Source organism: Colossoma macropomum, unplaced genomic scaffold (genome assembly GCF_904425465.1).
Source record: "Colossoma macropomum unplaced genomic scaffold, Colossoma_macropomum, whole genome shotgun sequence".
Lineage (NCBI taxonomy): Eukaryota > Metazoa > Chordata > Actinopteri > Characiformes > Serrasalmidae > Colossoma > Colossoma macropomum.
In genome coordinates, this window is record NW_023494802.1 from 20579917 (window position 1) to 20599602 (window position 19686).

The 19686-nt window shown below is 41.3% G+C and overlaps 2 protein-coding genes across 7 annotated transcripts in view; one reads left to right on the forward strand and one right to left on the reverse strand.

The window, feature by feature from the left end:
- The window catches only part of foxp1a (forkhead box P1a), a 59544-nt gene extending 55624 nt beyond the window's left edge, over positions 1 to 3920 (forward strand). For 4 of the 5 annotated variants that reach the window (XM_036590718.1, XM_036590720.1, XM_036590717.1 and 1 more), the window contains 2 exons: positions 798 to 961; positions 2592 to 3920. In XM_036590718.1, the coding sequence (XP_036446611.1) occupies positions 798 to 961; positions 2592 to 2751 (324 nt within the window). In that variant the 3' untranslated portion in view covers positions 2752 to 3920. The remainder of the gene's footprint in view (positions 1 to 797; positions 962 to 2591) is intronic. The other variant, XM_036590716.1, reaches the window with a different exon arrangement.
- A 5334-nt stretch (positions 3921 to 9254) lies between these two features.
- tns2a (tensin 2a) overlaps positions 9255 to 19686 on the reverse strand; it is a 124363-nt gene continuing 113931 nt past the window's right edge. The window contains exons 24-28 of one of the 2 annotated variants that reach the window (XM_036591918.1): positions 17286 to 17363; positions 16787 to 16955; positions 14315 to 14383; positions 11727 to 11756; positions 9255 to 10256 (exon numbers count right to left, since the gene is read on the reverse strand). In XM_036591918.1, coding sequence (XP_036447811.1) covers positions 10115 to 10256; positions 11727 to 11756; positions 14315 to 14383; positions 16787 to 16955; positions 17286 to 17363 — 488 coding nt within the window. In that variant the 3' untranslated portion in view covers positions 9255 to 10114. The remainder of the gene's footprint in view (positions 10257 to 11726; positions 11757 to 14314; positions 14384 to 16786; positions 16956 to 17285; positions 17364 to 19686) is intronic. The other variant, XM_036591919.1, reaches the window with a different exon arrangement.

The following is a 19686-nucleotide window of genomic DNA, read 5'->3' on the forward strand; positions in this document are numbered from 1 at the left end:
GACAGACAGACAGACATATAGATAGATAGACAGACAGACAGACATAGATAGATAGACAGACAAGGCATAAAGATACAGATAGTTAGACAGACAGATAGACAGACAGACAGACAGATAGTTAAACAGATAGATAGACAGACAAGACATATAGATAGGCAGACAAGACATATAGATACAGCTAGTTAGACAGACGGATAGATACATATGATGGACAGACAGATAGACAAGACATATAGATAGACAGACAGACAGGTAGTTAGATAGACAGGTAGACATCTAGACAGACAGACACAGACAGATAGACAGACAGACAGATAGACAAGACATACAGATAGACAGACAGACATATAAATAGACAGAGAGACGGATAGTTAGACAGACAGCCAGACGGATTGATTAATAGATACTTTATTGATCCCGAAGGAAACTTAGCAGCCAGTATGAGTCGCACAACACAGTCATAATAATAAGGGTGAAACAATATGAAAAGAAGAATATATACAAAAAACCTCTACAGGCATATTATATAACTAGAAATATACAAAAATATGCAGTAAGATCCATCCTGAGATAAAAAAGGCAGCGCAATAATTAATGTACAAGGAGGCGCAGGTAACAGCATATAACAACAATACTGAACAAATATGTGCAGATATTGGTACAGAAGTGTCCAGATGTGCAAAATGTGTGATAAGGTGTGCAGATGTGCAGAATGTACAGTAAGGAGCCCATATGTACATAGCGTAGTGATAGTTTGATGAAAGTGATAGTACAGCATGTGTGTTGGTTCCCTCTAGGCTGCGAAGGTGGACGGTAGCCTGCCGCAGTACAGCTCTGCCTCTATGGGGGGCTCCACTCTGAAGGCCCTGGCCAACGCTATGCATGAGGAGATGATTGCTCAGGAGCACGAGGACGGCTCCCACAGTGACTCCAGCCTGGAGCTGTCCCCCATGTCTGCTCTGTGAGTGACTGTTCACTTAACCACACTCTGCTCAGACCATGTTGGTATTATTTTAATTCAGATGAGACAGAAGTGGCCTGTTTAGCCGCTGTCCAAATACCAGACACTTCACGATTTTTGTTCAGGATGTTTGAAGGGTACATTAAACCCGATCTTCGGGTAAAGAACAGGATTAAACCCACTCGTGCTTTAAGAAAGCAGGTTGTAACAAACAGTGTATTTTTCGTTTCTTTGCCTCATAGCGTTTCTGTATTTTTGTGCTCGGCTGATCTTTAATGATCACCTCGTTTCTGCGCTCATTGTCCATTTTATCAGCTCCACTTACTATATAGGTGCACTTTGTAGTTCTACAGTTACAGACTGTAGTCCATCTGTTTCTCTGATACTTTGTTAGCCCCCTTTTACCCTGTTCTTCAGTGGTCAGGACCCCCATGGACCCTCACAGAGCAGGTACTGTTTGGGTGGTGGGTCATTCTCAGCACTGCAGTAACACTGACGTGGTGGTGGTGTGTTAGTGTGTGTTGTGCTGGTGTGAGTGGATCAGACACAGCAGTGCTGCTGGAGTTTTTAAACACCTCAGTGTCACTGCTGGACTGAGAACAGTCCACCAACCAAAAATATCCAGCCAACAGCGTCCTGTGGGCAGCGTCCTGTGACCACTGATGAAGAACTAGAGGATGACCAACACAAACTGTGCAGCAGCAGATGAGCTATCGTCTCTGACTTTACATCTAGGGTGGACTGACAAGGTAGGAGTGTCTAATAGAGTGGACAGTGAGTGGACACAGTGTTTAAAAACTCCCGCAGCACTGCTGTGTCTGATCCACTCAGACCAGCGCAACATACACTAACACACCACCACCACGTCAGTGTTACTGCAGTGCTGAGAATGATCCACCACCCAAATAGTACCTGCTCTGTGAGGGTCCATGGGGGTCCTGACCACTGAAGAACAGGGTAAAAGGGGGCTAACAAAGTATCAGAGAAACAGATGGACTACAGTCTGTAACTGTAGAACTACAAAGTGCACCTATATAGTAAGTGGAGCTGATAAAATGGACAATGAGCGTAGAAACAAGGAGGTGGTCAAAATGTTATACCTATAGTTTACCTTCTGGCAGTTAAGTTTGTTTTCTATCGATTTATTGCCGATATTAAAACCTCACTCACCCCTAGCTTAACCCTGGTTCTCCTCTTTTCAGAGATATTCCTGTGGACTGTGATTCATTATACTAAGACAAGCTATGCATAAATATGCAAAACAGAAATTGTTGGTTCTGTTTTGCCCACTTTAGACTGGGCAGCATAACTAATATTTTATTGTTATTGTGATAAATTGTCACAGTATGCCTTTTTGAGCATATCGTGGATATCGTTAGTACTAAAAGAATACTAACTACATGTTTCATTACAAAGTGAGCATAATTAGGCCTGTTTAACTGGATTTATTATTATTATTATTATAATAGTGTTTTTATATGTGGCACTACAGCTAAAACAAAACTGTGCGACAACTAAATATTGTGATTGCGATGATTTGTGAAAATGTCTGAAGGTATCGTGATATAGTAATTGCGCCGTATCGTCCACCTTTATTCCCAGCTGATGTGTATTGGCTGTTTGTGCACAGGCACCATGCTGGAATGAAAGGTGAGCAGATGGAGGGGGAGGACCTTGAAGGCTCCATGTCTCCAGATATGGGAGAAGAGCACAGCCCCGACATGGAGCATGACCTAGATTATCCCGAAGACCACGACCCGCAGCCCGCCCGCCCGACAGCTTTTTCCTGAAGCCCAGCCGTTCCGCGGCCATTTCCGACTGGACTTCAAGCGTTTATTTGAAGTCCCTTATTGACAGCTAAACAATGTACCAGCAGACTCTGAGAATTGTTTCACAAGGAGTTCAATTCACAATTATTCCACTTGGGAACAACTGTTATTTATTCTTTGGAGCTACCTGTTGTTTTTGTATGCAATGGATTGACCTCAGCGGTACTAAAGGGCTCCTCTTTGTAGAGGTAATGCATTGTAAAAGTTAGCCCATAGACTAGCAGAGGATGTTGAGGAGGGGCTTATTCAGCTGTTGGACGTGTGTCTTGAGTATATACTTAAAATAAGCACTACACCGCCTGGGTTGACTACATGCAGAACCTACTCGCTTTAATCAGGTGATTCACGTTACGGTTATCGCAAATACCATGTTGACACTAGAAGCATCTAGAACCAGTGTTGCCGTAGAATGTGTAGAAACTCTGGGAACTCCGAGTCACAATGCTTACGAGTCTTCTCACATCTGCTATGTGCTAAACTACGTTTAGTCCAAGTTTAATCACCACTGCCTCAAATACTATGTGGTTAGTCACTGTTTTGGGTCACGTTTGGCCTTAAATATGGGTCTGGCCCACTAGTTATAGGTCTGCTCACTGAAATTGTGAATGTCTTTTTTTAAACTTTCCTTTTCTTTTATTTTTTATTTTTTTTGTTTTCATGGTAGAACCAAAACCAAAGGGGAACATTTTATAACCAGCACTTGATGAATGTTTTTTCTAATTATTAGTTTGATTATTTTTTTTTCCCACTGTTTGTACAGAATGTTACTGAATCAAACTGCGTAGAAACACCATCACAGAAGAACAGTCGAATTGTACGTGTCCTTCGTTCGGTTACTAACAATGAGCTAAACCAAAAGTCGCTGTACTTGTGTGGAGCAACGTTTTGTCTAGATTTTGTTAGGTATCTTTTCCCAACTGTAGATAGCAGATATCAACAACAGTTACCAAAGATTGTGAAAGTAAAGATGCTTTTTATGATATGTACTTTGTTTACATTGTCCCTTTTGATATACCCATAACTGAAGAGTTTCCATTACAGTTGCGTTGGGACTCTATTTGATGTCCCACACGTTGCATGAATATGTAATGTTTAAACATGGATGGACATAAAGAAGAAGTACAAGATGAGGCAGCATGACTTCAGATTTTCATCTTTTGCTGAAACAAAGCAAACCACTCATGTAGAATTCATAGGAATTGGGTGACATTAGAGCAGAAGAGCATCCACACCTGCAGTGAAGCATTCACAGTTGTTTGGTTGAGCAAACCGTCTCGAGTCTTCAGACTTGCACCTAATTCTACTCCACAGATTCGGCCTGATGTTCACCAGCAGTGAACCGTTCCTACAGAGGGGTGTAGAGGGAGCATCGTCCAGTTTGGCCTCTTCCTAAAGTTTTTATAGCCTCTATTTGTGCCAGTAGATGTTCACTGTGGACTGAGATATGCCCAGAAACGCTGATGGGTGAAAAATGCACAGAACAGTCTAATGCCAGACAGAATCAGTGGAACCATTCTGTCCTGCATAGGGGGCAGTCGTGGGCTGGAGGTTAGGGACCCAGCCTTGTGACCGGAAGGTCGCCGGTTTGATCCACAGCTTTAGGTAAATGTATTAAAGCTACGTTCACTCAGCAGGTAAAAGTGGCCCAAATCTGATCTTTTTCTTCATGTGTGACACAGATGTGTGTCTGTGTGAACAGATAAACACACTGAATCTGACATTTTCAATTCCGATTTGAGACGCTTTCATATGTGGTACTGAAATCCGATCCGTATCCGATCTGCAGCAGTGCGACTCAGTCTGAACACCCAGATCGGAATTCGTGCGGCTTTTACGTCAATCCAACTCTACATTCATCATAATTTCGCGCTGCTGAGACTCATAAACATTTGGGGTGATATAGCTGTCCAAAAATTAGAAGAGACTCATCCAAAACCCTCCGTGTTCGAAGAGATTAATAAAGAAATGTCCGAACGCGTCAAAGAACGGTTTAAAGTCTAAAAGCAAAGTTTAAAGAATCCGAGGACGCAAACCAAAGAAGTGGCCGTGGCCTTTTAACGGTGAGCTGAACACATTCTGGGTGATGAGCCCAGCTGTCAGTCAGTGAAGCTTCATGATGGCTCCTGTGATGCTGGTGAAGATGAAGCTGATCCTCCGGGAGCGACTGGCGTTCGTTGGCGGTTGTGATTGTTCACCTCTGGATGAGCCGTGAAGCAGCGTGAATCACTAATGTTGTGCACGTGTGGGTCAGTTTAGGAGCTGATCTGTTCAGACTGACGTCGCATACAGATCACATTTAAAAGATAATCTGAACAGCCAAACAATTTGGTGAGAAAATCAGATTTGGGCCACTTTTACCTGCTGTGTGAACGTAGCCTAAGTCGAGGAGTGACTGCAGTATGGTGTAGACTGTGTAGACTCAGGATTTGAACTACAGCATCTGAATTTTGACATTGTTAGACCACTAAGTAAGGCCAAATCCCATTTCACCCCTTGTCCCTACCACCTAGCCCTACCCCTCCGTTTTGTGCGTTCTCGTCTAGGGGTAGGGTGTCCCGATTCTTGTGGAAATAGAGACGGCTGCACAAGTGACCAAAGAAACTCACAAATGTGAGAATTTTCCCTGTTAAAAACATGATAACCATTATATTATCTTAGTTTAATGTCGTTTCAATGTATTTGGTCGTTTTCTTCATAACAAGCATAAAATTGCCAGTAATATGCTGATGTCTCGGTGGCTAAATTTCCTGTTCCACCTTAAATTAAGCTGCAGTTACATTCTGGAGCCTCAGGCATCAGAACTGCTGCACCGTTTAAGGTGGAACGGGAAAATTTGAAAGAGAATCTGGAGAATATCTGACTTCAGCTTCATATCACTGAAGAATTAGGGGTGGGTGATAATAAATAATTGCCCCCCTCTTTGAAGGCATATGATGCCCTAAATGTAACTAAAGCCCAGCAGTGAGGAGCTGAACTTTACCCTCCTCTGCTGTCACTGCAGACTGGCAGGGTCGCCTACAGAGCAGCGCTGGTAGCTGTTAATGAAGTGATGCTCTTTTTATTTGAGGGTCCCATTTCAGAGGGAAGATTTCATCCACTACCCTGTAACTCAGTTCCAAGGGGTGACACTCTAAAACAAGGGGTAGGGGTAAAAATAAGAAATGGGACTGGGCCTAAGAACTATTAGCTGATCAAAAATGCCTTGCTGAAAACTGAATTAAGAAAAGAAGGGTAAAAATGCAAATGGACACCTAGTTTGGTACCACAACTTTACATTTCTTTATTATATTCTTCATTTGTGCTTACACTGAAAAAATAGCATATAGTTTTCTTAAAAAAAATCCATTTCATATAAAGGTCTCCTTCCACAAAGTCATTTCACTTTCCAAGTCAGCTGCGTGTGAGAATATATTACTACATACAAAGATCAACGAGAAAATACAGAATACAATATATTAAAGCTGTCAGACACGTTGTCCTTCTATCTCTCAAAAAAGCAAAAATGACTCGTTGATACGCGCAAAAACAAAATACATGAAACGTCTGAAAAGGTTTAAAGACCGAATAAAGCTTATAAACACAGGAGTGCTCAGCGAAGGGCTTTAGTAAAGTAGAAGCTTTGGCGAGTTTCTTTTTTGCTTTAATGTCGTCGTTCTTGTTAACATGAACAGGAAATACAATACAAAAGAAATGGGCGGAGAAAGTTCCCCTGCTTGTCTTTCTCTGTAGGATGAATATATCTGAATAAAATGTTCCATTACATACAATAGCAGGGGTTAAAAGTCTTATGGATGGAGGTTAACTGACCCATGACGAGGACTGCAGCGTGATGAGAAAGCTCGTCACTGTTGTCTGGTTGGTGACCAAAGCCGGTTTATGAGGAGTCTGGCCACTTCTTATTTCCCCTATTATATCAGAGGGCGCCCGCGAGCGAGTCCTCAATGAATGGGAGTAAATGGAGCTCAACAGCTAAAAACGAAAAGTAAAACACTAAAATAAAAGCAAAGACGGGTTTTGGGCAGCAGAACGCTGGTATTACTGCTACTGAGTGCTGATTGGTTGGTGAGCGAAGCAGCTCATTGGCTGTTCACACTCACAGATGTCATGAATGTACATGACGTGATGTGTAATCTGCTTCATGCTCTTTTAGGAACTCTGGGTCTGAGCTCCATTTCTCTATGGTCAGAATGAATAAGTCACCTCTAGCGCCCCCTGTGTTAAATAAACATGTTCAGAACCCGATTCGTTCTGTCCTGTGAACATTCTTCTCTCGAACACCACTGGATCCTCTGAATTACGAGGTCGTAAAGAGTTGAAATATGAATATTGCTACATGTGAGCTAAAGCTACTGCGCTCTGAATTCACGTCATTAGACTGGCGGCCTCCTTAATCAGGCTTTGTCGGTGTACATTTCCATGTTCAGACTGAGGGCAGCTGAAAAGAAGTCAGAACAAAATCAGTTCTCTGTTCTTCACCTGATTCTCACTGAAACACCACAGATCTCTCCTTTTAGCTGGATTTGAAAAGATCTACAAACGAACCTGAACTCGGGCTGATCCAGTACAGACTCAGCTTAATATCACTGCTCACCCTGATAAACTGATTTAGGCTCTCAGAATATCCTCATTATTATTTTAATACTGGGAACATTTTTCTGAGGACATTCGCCAGCTTTTTGTTTGACTTTTCGCGTTCTGAACTGCTGCGCCATTTAAGGTGGAACGGGAAAATTCGAACAAGCAGCCGGAGAAAAAGAAGCTGACTCAGCTTCATGGAGGGTTGAAAGGCCTGATATGAGGAGGTTTCACTATTAACGCTTAACAGAGTAACACTAACTTATTTTTGCTGTTTCACAGAACCGACAGGTCAGTCTTTTGTCTCGTTTGCTGATGTTTGTGACAGCCAGTCACAGCTGCTACACCATTTAAGGTGGAACGGGAGCATTCAATCAAGAAGCTGTGAGAAAAGACGCAGAATTCAGCCTCGTAGTTTAACACAGGGAGTATTTTTGATAGGGAGTTTTAGCCTCAAAATATCCCACCCAGAGGTTTTATTTACAGGTATACAGTGACATCAAATTGATGCGCAGTAGCTTTAGCTTGAATGTAGCAATAGTAGCATTATAGCTCTTTAACAGCTTGTAATTCAGAGGATTCAGTGATATTTATGAGCAAAATGTTCACAGGACAGAACGGATCGGGTTCTGAACATGATTATTTAACACAGGGGGCGCTAGAGGCGATTTTTCGAAAAAACCCTATTCATTCTGGCCCATAGAGAAATGGAGCTCAGACCTGGAGCTCCTAATATGGGCATAACGAGGTCTACAGAATGACGCACTACAGTGGTCCATTGTAAACTCCTGTAACTCGAGTTTAAAAGCTCTTAAAAATACAACAGCAGTGTTAAAATGTTTTAAGCTGTTCAGGAAATGAATGTATTCTTCTACATTAAACATGTTTAAGCATTTATAAACTATGATTTTGCTCAAAGGCTCCGCTCTTTTTGGGCTTGCTCGGGAGCGCCCTCTAGCGTTTGAGAATCCCAGAAGATGTCACATAGCGGTAGTGCTCCTCTCTAAAACTTCTCTGGTGTGACTCCGTTTCTGGGAATGGCTGAAGGACAAAATGTATTTCCTGCCTGGACTTTTATCAAATTCTCTCTGAAAGAAAAACGCTCACTATAGACTTCCGATCAAACATTTTACGTTACATTAAAATCCTTCTTCGCCTGGTATACGCACAACACGGGCCGCTGTGCCCCTCCCACCCCTTTCAACAAGCCCCGCCCACTCCCGACCCCGCCCATTCGCCTCAGACTCTCTCTGACGTTCTGCTGTTCTTCCACTGTGGGCCACAATACACATGCATGGCGCCTACTGTCCACTCCACAAAGATAAACTGGACCAGCTACATCCAGAGGTGAGTCCAAACGAGTTCTGCCCGCTCGGTTCCATGTGCTTAAACAAATTCTACTTTTCTGATTATCTTTAAATTATAATACTTGTTATATTGGTAAAGAACAGAATCTACTTTTTTCACTCTGTTCCATTTGTCAATGTATCGACCCTCTTAAAAGAGTCGGTTCTTCAAGGGCTCTTTACTAAAGGGAACCATGAGTTCTATATTGATTCTGTTCTATTCTTCGGATTGGTGGAGAAGGTGTTGTGGTTCTAAATAGCACCAAAAAGGGTTTTTCTATAGTTACAAGCTTGACATCGTAACAACAGGACCGTTTTTGGTGATACGTACAACCATGTACAACACATTCTCCATCAATTTGAGGAACCATTTCACTACACGAAGAACTACATTTCTAAAGAACCCTTGAAGAAGCATCTTATTTAACAGTGTAAACCCTAATCCCTTTTTCTGATGCTGCCTCTGACCCACTTTTTAGCTCTAATGTTTTATTTTACACCAAAAGGACCCTAAAAAGAAGGACCCTAAAAAAAGGGACCCTAAAAAGAGGTGATTTCACGCCAAAGGGACCCTAAAAAGAGGCTTCAGTTTCTATACTGATGCTGAATCTACTGGAAAGGTCCACTGCAGTTCTATAAGGAGCTCAGTATTTTTTGTACTGTTTGTACCGAGTTGTTTTTGACCTGGTACTATTTTCACACTTTTACACAAGATTTTTGACTTTTATCCTTCGGGCAGCTGCTTTTACGTCTGCGCTCAAGCTATTATTTCACTGAAGTAACAACACTTTTACTTGAGGATGGTTTTGGGCTGCACGACACACCTCTGGTTACAGCAATCAGTTATTAAAAGTACTCACTACTGCTGCTGTCTTGTATCTGGAACAGTGAAATACAAATAATACATACAGAAAGACATTCTATATAACAGAACTACACCTGTTGATTGTCAGCTGCAGAGATTATGATCTTCCTCTATACAGTATTGTTTTATTCTGAGTGCACGTGAAACACTAATGCCTATATTTATCATACTGTAGAAAGGAATCAACAGTGCTTAATATATTCTGAGTTCACATGAGAATGAATCTGAGTTGTTTACTAAGTTTCTGAAAACAGACGTCACTTTCTTCCTGTTTCGTTCTGATTTGGTCTTAGTTTTGGTGTGAACTGTGAAGTCTTTCCCCTGCAGGACAAAACAATATTTTCATAGGTATTTTGGAAACTTCTAAGCTGTTAAACCTTTTAACTGGACGGCCACTTTTCTGCCCTGGGACTTGAGGGACGTCTGCTACTACAGCCTTGTAGTGCCTTTAGAACGACGGTGCTGTGTGGAGAAAGAACTCGTCTGTTTATAGAACTCCATCTCCCTCCTTCCTCCTCCTCCTCCTCCTCCTCAGCTTCTACCGTCTCTGTGGCCCCAGCATGACTTTGTTGATGAAGTTAACGATGGCGGTGGCCGGCTGCTCGGGGTCCAGCTCGGCAAACAGGTGACACACGTTCTCCGCCACGCTGCCTGGTTTCTTAGCAACAAAGCCGAACACTCTATTAGGAGACAGAGAACCACAGGCGAGGCGTTAGAATGAGGTGTACATGCACTGATAGAGAGAACATCTGAGAACAAATGAGAAGATTTATTCATATTTTTAAAAATACTTAAATAATCAAAAGGGATAAACATGCACCCACCTGTCTCTTCATTAAGTACATCTGCTTGTTTCTGCGCTCATTGTCCATTTTATCAGCTCCACTTACTATATAGGTGCACTTTGTAGTTCTACAGTTACAGACTGTAGTCCATCTGTTTCTCTGGTACTTTGTTAGCCCCCTTTTACCCTGTTCTTCAGTGGTCAGGACCCCCATGGACCCTCACAGAGCAGGTACTATTTGGGTGGTGGATCATTCTCAGCACTGCAGTAACACTGACTTGGTGGTGGTGTGTTAGTGTGTGTTGCGCTGGTCTGAGTGGATCAGACACAGCAGTGCTGCTGGAGTTTTTAAACACTGTGTCCACTCACTGTCCACTCTATTAGACACTCCTACCTTGTCAGTCCACCTTGTAGATGTAAAGTCAGAGACGATAGCTCATCTGCTGCTGCACAGTTTGGGTCGGTCATCCTCTAGTCCTTCATCAGTGGTCACAGGACGCTGCCCACAGGACGCTGTTGGCTGGATATTTTTGGTTGGTGGACTATTCTCAGTCCAGCAGTGACACTGAGGTGTTTAAAAACTCCAGCAGCACTGAATCCACCACCCAAATAGTACCTGCTCTGTGAGGGTCCATGGGGGTCCTGACCACTGAAGAACAGGGTAAAAGGGGGCTAACAAAGTACCAGAGAAACAGATGGACTACAGTCTGTAACTGTAGAACTACAAAGTGCACCTATATAGTAAGTGGAGCTGATAAAATGGACAATGAGTGTAGAAACAAGGAGGTGAACTTAATGCAGTGATTTTCTTGTATTTTCAATTTAGCTCTTTTGCTAACAATATAAGCCAATTAGAGCAAAAGAGGTAAAAACATTAAAGGTAAAAGTATTAAGAAATTCTGAAACTTATGTAAAAATATATAAATATATATATATATATATATATATATATATATATATATATATATAATGACCAATTTTGTATAAATTAGAAAGAATAAGCATTTCCACTAGTGGACTTTTGTAAACAAGTTCAACATCAATATCAATATTAATCAACATTATGAAAAATCAATGTATCAGTATTATTATCAAATGTTCGTGAATGATGCATTTCAACATTTCACCTAGTGAGAGTTCAGCAGATGAGTGATATAAAAGCGCAGACCAGCACAATAACATATAAACGTCACTTTGAAGGGAAAAGCAGTTGTTTAGATGAAGCGAATCTGAACTGATGAGTAATTCAGTTTGGAAAAGCTCAGAGAACAACATGCCGAGCGCATAACCAGCTCGTGATCAGATCACTAAAGCTGACGTCACACACAGTCACCAGCAAACACAGACGGACACACTGAGCACTTACTTAGACGTTGTGTTGTCTGAGTTAGTCCACCTACGGCAGGAGGGGGAGACAGAGACAAAGACTCAGAAACAGACTCTCTCACTCACACAGACACACAGAGCTGCAGGCAAGGACACGAACATGCTCCCCTCACCCAGACGGGCACTTTGGGACCGAAAGTAAACCGTGTTATCAGTAACATTCGTCGAGATTTGTCCAGCTGTAGCTGTGACGACGCTGCTTCATGCTGAGCGTTCTAACATTACTGCCTCTTCAGGCACAGGAATCTAAACACCTACAGCGCTGTGCAAGAGTCAGAGAGCACCCTTCGTTTATTAAATTTCCATTAAGCACAAGTCGTTCACTTTCGGGATATTTCTGAAGAGATTTGATGAAGAGAAAGTCAAAATATTAAGTGAAAAAAAAATGTGTTTCCAAAACTGGAGTTCAGAAACTCTTAGAGGACACCAGAGGTGGGAACAAGTGACTTAGTTGCAAGTAACTCTTCACACTCGAGTCACATCAAGTGAGTCGGGCCTCGATTCAAGTCCTGAGTCAGCACAGGCGAGTCTCAAGTCGGATCTTAATCTTCGAGTCTTAAACAAGTCAAGACCCCCGAATAGAATGGAAGCTATAATAAAGGCAAAGTGTGGACACAGTAAATGCACCAATACGATACTGTATCATCATCAGCGCTGGCACTTAAACGCGGTATCGGCATCGGTGATGGGGTACCGATATATATGACCGATACCACAAAGCAATTTTTGACGTATACGTGCGCACCAGTAGACAGAGCTTAACACGTCGGCGATGAGGGGCGACATGCAGCGGTAAAACTGCTCATCTGTAACAGCAGATTTTGGTGCTAATGGAGCCGCTTACCTGAACGACTGAGCTGCTTCTGTCAGTAATCACTCGTCTGCCGCTGTGGTCACTTACAGTCCGAGTTCATGTTATTTAGAGAGCGGAAGGAACTGCCAGAGTCTCGGCATAATGATAGCCTTTAGCCTCGATTTAGCCTTTAGCACAGCAGTCCGTTGGTCAGCAGCGGAGGTATTTACTATTATTTACTACTTATATAATAGTAAATGCTGATTATATACAGTAAATAAACAAAAATAAGTTTTCTTAATCATCTAATAAATATATTCCAACAAATAAATGCCATCTAGCCAAGCTGAGTGCGTTGTTTGTGACGCAGAACACAGATTTTACCAAAATCAAATATTTGAAAAATGTAATTTGTATAAGTATCAGAAGTTAGAGGTGAGTTAGGTTAGATAGAGATAGTGTCGGTATTGGTACTCGGTATCGCCCGATGCTAAAGGGTCAGGTATAAGTATCGAAATCGGAAGGGAAAAAGTGGTATCGGTGCATCTCTAACTAAATGCAGATTTCTTTTTATTATATTTAGCTGTCGAGGCTTCTGAATAATTTTCATGTTTTCTGCTTTTTTCCTGGAGAATGAACTTTTACTTAATGCCTGTTTTAACTCGAAATTGAATAAATGAAGGGTCTCTGGTGTTCAGTGCTGTTTTGTGTATATAGATTTGCAGTCTTACATAAGAATCACATACACACACAAACACACACACACACAAACACACACAGAGCAGCCTGCAGATTCATGCACCATCACTCTATGAAATCTGATTACATTTTAGTAGTAAAAATCATCGATGTGAGTCTCAAGCAATTAAAGTACAAAGCCCAAATAAACTGCACCTTCAGAGTCATTCCACGAAAAAAGTGCTGTTTGCGTGAGAAACATCTGATGCTGTTCAAGACAAAAAATCTTCCACAAATGTTTTTCAAGATTAAATCGCTGGTTTGATCCCCTGAGCCAACAGTACATGACTGAAGTGCCCTTGAGCAAGACACCTAACCCCCAACTGCTCCCCGGGCGCCGTGGATAGGGCTGCCCACTGCTCCGGGCAAGTGTGCTCACTGCCCCCTAGTGTGTGTCTTCACTAGTGTGTATGTGGTGTTTCACTGCACAGATGGGTTAAAATGCAGAGGTGAAATTTCCCCATTGTGGGACTAATAAGGGTCACTTAAACTTGATGATCTTAATAATGAAAATGAATGTTAATCCACTCCGTCACACCGACTTTCTTAGCTATAAAATAACGTTCTTTCACATTGACGAGAGAGAGTAAGTGAAATCATTTAAGTCTTTAAGAGAGCCGAGTTACAAAGGATGGTATTTTTTTTTATGTAATATTAATAATTTGTTTTCTTCATTTGTGAGCCTAACACCATCACACAAATCCAGTGACTGTGCTTCTCAGTGTTATTTGGCGCAAAAATCAGCTTCCTAACTGAGAGAAAATCTGTTTTTGGGCAAATTGAAACTACGGTGAACAACGACTTATCCTGAAAAACTTTCAGATTAGCATTTGGCACTGATCTTGTGGAATGACTCGTCCTTGAATGAGAATGATTCAGTTAAAAGCATGTAATATGAATGAATGAATGAATGAATGAATGAATGAACAGAGAGATAAACAGATAAATGATATAGCATCCTCAGTGTAATCAGCGTAGTCCTGTTACTCATGTACGGTAGACAGCAGTGTGTGAGCAACGTGCTGAGAGACCCCCACCTCCTGTCCTGCGGGTCTACACTGCTGAAAGTCACACTGCTAACGGGGTAGTGCCTCCTGAAGAACACCCTGAAAAACAACACACAACTCCTCCAGTCAGAAACAATCACAGCAAGATGCTTTCAGTGTCGAGAGACAGGAGCTCACCACTCTGCCGGTCAGAGCAACTTGAAATACAAACGTAGCGTTTAAGTAAGTCTGAGTTCACAGTGTGTCACTACAATGCATTTAACACTTATGTTCTTGGGTATGTTTCGGTTTGTCCATCTGAATTTACTGCCCAAATCGTAAGACAAATTATTCAGTAACTGCATGAAATGACTGTAAAGTTCCCCTCAAATTAACAGAATATGTGTTTTATGATCATAAACATAATGATATGCTTACAATTTACTGCTGAAAGCCAAAAATCTTAGACGCTCTTTGTATTATTTTATAAAAATAATGTTTACAGAGCAGATCACTGAAGAGACGCCATCTGTTTATAGTTTATAGCCCAGATTTGTGGAAAAATGGGTCGACTTTCAGTAGAAAAAAGTTCAGCTTCTTTTATTATAAGGGTTTAAAATGACATCACCCATCTATTTGACTGGAAAGAAGACAGTTACAGCCTCATACGACCCCCACCTTTAGAATGTAGCTTATGAAATATAAAAGTTATGAAGAATATGACGAAGTACGTTTTGGAACCACCGGTGGTCTCAGGGAGTTAAAGAGGTTAAAACAAACTATACTACTGCAAACTACCAAGACAATGTGTAATACATTGTGTATGTAAGTGATTTTAGATGGGTCATTTCACGCCCACTCACCTTCCGACTGTCTGGTCACACCATGAATTTCCATTGAAAAAAACTTCATTTAAATATTTCGCTGTTGTCGGAAGAAAACCTCGCATTTCAATTTTTGTCACAGTTTTTGACGTAATGTGAAAGTGCGTGTTGTCTTATACATTGTGTGTAAATTTTATGATGAATGGACCAAAAGAAATGACCCAAAATGACTTGGAAAAAATTCTGGTTCCATTGACTTACATTAGAGGTAAAGTATGTTTTTCCTTTTTCTGTAAAGTTACCATTTTGGAGATACGAGGTTTCAACACAGCGATATTCAACCATACCATTTTAAAGCTGTGTCCCAGTGATTTTTAAGTTGTGGTGTTTTAAAGTTAGCCCGTCAGGTTCTACATTTAATCGTGAATATTGAGTTTTACTGCTTACAGAATAACTGAACTGAGCTGAAATATTAAATGTAAATAAATAAAATTTCACCGGATATGAAATCAACTGGTTTCATATTATTAAATTGAACTCTTTTATGCCAGATTGAGCAAAATTACATCTTTAACGTTGAATTTTCAAAATTATTTTTGCAAATTTTAGATTTTATATATAGTATTGCTACATTTCTGCCAAACCTATTAATTATTAAGTTCTATGTAATATTTGAAGCTACACCATGAGTTTTTAAACAGCTTTTTGGCCCTGAATAAGATCTGTTCCATAAGCAGTTTAACTCAATATCTGAGATGCAGTTTAAGATGAATTTTAAAATTCCTAACTAAAAACACAGGAAAGATCTAAACTCATCTCTCCTCCTGTCTCTCCTTTATCTCCTGTATCTCACGTCTCCTTTTTGTCTAATGATAAAGTATTTTAGAAAAACCACCATTAAGTCTCCTGAGCTGTCAAAGAGCAACGTATGAGCTCTAAGACTTTCCTCTGGGAAACATTTTGAATAGGTGCTCTGATTAAACTGTAGTTTTCATGTCAATCTTTTCACAGAAATCCTTAATCATGACTGGACAGGCTGTAAAGCTACGTTCACATCACAAGCCTCGTTGCTCAAATCCAATTTTTTGCTCAGATCCGATCTCTCTGACACGATGGTTCACACTCGTTTAGGTAAGTGACTCCAGTCTGTCATTAATGTGACGAACCGGCGTCCTGAAATGACCCTCATGAGCTCATCCTACTCAGTAACGTCACGTGAATGAATCACGTTCATCATCAGCACAAACTAACGAGCAGAACGAGCTTCGCTGAGAAGATCATTAACTCTGATCAGCTCTCAGCTTCATTATTAGAGCGAGACGAAGGAGAAAAAGGTGAGATGAGCTGCTTTTCCACCGTTTACAGGCTTTAACTTCTGTTCGGCGCTGCTGCCATGGTAACGCTGAATGATGGCACAGTGGAGTAAAAGCACATGAATTCAGATCTGAGCGTCACATTAAGGTCACATGGCCACGAATCAGATACGTATCCGATCTAGGACCACATATGAAAGTGGCTCAGGTCGGATTTGAAAAGATCAGATTTGTGTCCACACAGCTCTGAAAACATCAGATCTGAGTCAGATTAGAGCAGAAAGGTGGAGTGAACTGATCCAGGTCCTAAAGGAAACCTCAATACACATCTGCAGATCAGCAGGTCTGATTCAGAAACAGCAGCAGCTATGTTAAGTGTGTGTTACCTGCGCTGGCTGTCGGTCAGCGTGATGCCCTGCGCTGACACTTTGAAGTGGACGACGGTGGCTGAGGGCCGAGGGCTGCGAGTCACGGTGGCTCCCACTGCTTTAGCAATAGCCTGCGGTCCGGTCAGAGACTCCGTCTCCACTGAGTTCAGGTACAGCACGTTACACGCTGAGGAGAGAGAGGAACGGCGGAAAATGAGCCAACTATGACAGAGAAGAAGAGAGAGATGGTAACAGATAAAGAAGAAGAACAAAAAGAAAATGGAAAGATGGAGGAAATAAAAGAAAAAAAATGATGCAGTAAAAGAGTGAGAAAAAGAAAAGAGTTGCAAAGAGTGACGAGAAACGAAGATGAGACAAAAACAAAGCAGACAGAAAAGAGAAAGAGTAGTATGTAAAAGTGAAAACCAGTGAAGAACAAGATGATTAAAAAAAAAAAACAGATGTAAGAAGCAGAAAGAGAAGAGGAAGTGGTAAACGTCAGGGTGGTGGCGCCGACCTGCTCCCTGTTTCAGTAAGTCTGCTGCGGTGCTCATGTTGCTGGCAGGCTGCACTTCCTGTGTCTCTCCTATAGGATCTGCAGGGGACACATACAGAATACTGAGCTCTCCACATTCAGTCCCTTTATAGACCGTCAACTACATCTGCAGCACCGACACTCAGCCGCGAATTCCACAGCTACACAGTTAAACACACTTTAACAGAAGAGTCGAACTGTTACTGTGAGATTTGAGGAATCGTAACCTGATTATTTCCCACTATTCATACTTCATATTGCTGATCTCATGTTTTCAGCTGTGATCATGATTATTAGAGCTGGGCCTTCAGTTTGGGTCATAAATGCCAAAATTTGAGCAAAACGTGGGAAAATCCCACCTACACAATAATGCTAAGGTCTACTAGCAGTCCTATGAGATTATAGTGGTATGGTAGCGCTAGGATAACAGTGATGCAACTGAGCATTTTTTGCCTGTTGTAGATTAAATATGGATATTTAAAGCTTGTAGAAGACGTTCCATGTTTTGAAGCTTGTAACAGACACGAACATAAAGCTGGCACAGCTTTAACGCCTTTGTTTTCTGTCTCCAACTACTGATTGAATCCTGGCTAGACTACAGCTCCCATTCACAGTCAGTGTCGTATATGAGATTTCCAGAAGGCCTAGGTCAGGGGTCGGCAATATGCGGCTCCGGAGCCACATGCCGCTCTTTTACTGCCCTGCTGTGGCTCCACAGCTGAATCAGATTAGTAGGTAAAAATAAAATAATCCTCCTTTACAGTAAAATAAAGCTCTGCTGATCGTTCAACACAGTTTAACAATAAATGGTCTTAAACTCTGGAGTTAATGTAGAACTGCTAATTCACCCTTTAACCCTGAAGATCAGCGCAGACTGCTGGTCACCATAGCAACGCAGATGAATCTCGCCTAGCTGGTAGCTAACGAAACGGCAAAGAGAGAGATTTAAGATGAACATCGATAATTTAGAGACGAATGGACTTATTAGTGTTTATAATCACTCCAGCTGGTTTCCTGATATGTTTAATCTGCAACGAGAAACTGACAAACAGTAAAGTCGCGAAGCTGAAGTCAGTTTCTTGTTAAAATTTTTCTGTTCCACCTTAAATTGTGCAGCAGGAACATTCTGGAGCCTCAGGCATTATTTAAGGTGAAACAGGAAAATTCGAACAAGGAGCTGGTGAATGAGAACTTTTGAGGAAAAGTTTCCTGCTGGAGATGTGAGAAAAGAGGCTATAACTGAGCTAAAGCTTAAACTATTTCAGTATTTTTAGTCTATACTAGAACATCAGCACATACTGAGACAGATTTACTGGACATAAAATGTTGTGGCTCCCATGGTCTTTTGATTTTTGTTGAAAGGAAAAAAATGGCTCTTTTTAACATTTGGGTTGCGACCACTGGTCTACAGTGATGTTTGGTCCTACACATTGTAAATCAAAACATGATTGGCTGTTAGTGGTTAATCTAAAACATCAGGCCTTCAGTCCAGCTTCTGAAGCTCGAAGCAGTGAGAGAACTGGCTTGGCTGCATCCAAAGCCTGGCCACTTCCTATTTCTTTCCATTTTTCTACAGCAAAAAGGTTTTGGGCAGTGGAACACCAAAATTACAGCTAGTGAGTGGATATTGGCTCACTGACATCATCAATGTACATGAGACACTGTTGGAAAGTCCTGTTACTGGACTGACAATGTTGAATTATTTTATGCTGTTCTGTGTTGAGAAGTGAGTGCTGTGTTCTTCTGTATTTAAATGATTAAGCATTTACAAACTATGATTTTGCACAAAAACTCCAAAGGAACCTGTTTATTTTGTAGCCAGTGTCTCTTTTAGTAATCTTGCTCCTGTGGTTTCTGATACTGTAAGAAATACTGTTATCTGTAAATATGAACAAAAGTAGATCACATTTGTCCACTTATTGCTGTTGTCTTGTATCTCCAAAATGGTAACTTTACAGGAGAAGGAAAAAACTTTAATGTGCTTTTAATGTAAGTCAATGGAACCAGACTTTTTTCCAAGTCATTTTGGGTCGATTCTTTTGGTCCATTCATCATAAAATTTACGCACGATGTAAAGAACAACAGGGATTTTCACATTACATCAAAAACTGAAAAAACGACAAAAATGGAGATACGAGGTTTTCTTCCGACAACAGCGATATGTAAATAACAGTATTTCATACTGACTTAGGGTGCCTACACACTAGACCACCCAAGGACGGACCCGGAGACACTTATGTATGCAGATCTTGTCCGTCTAGAAGGCGTGTGCACGGCTGGAGTGGGGCAGAGTTTGTACAGTTCGAAATCCAGCAGCAAACAAAGCATTTGGAACAGAAACAAAGAAATATGGGCTTCGAAAGAAATACAGAGCCAATCAGGG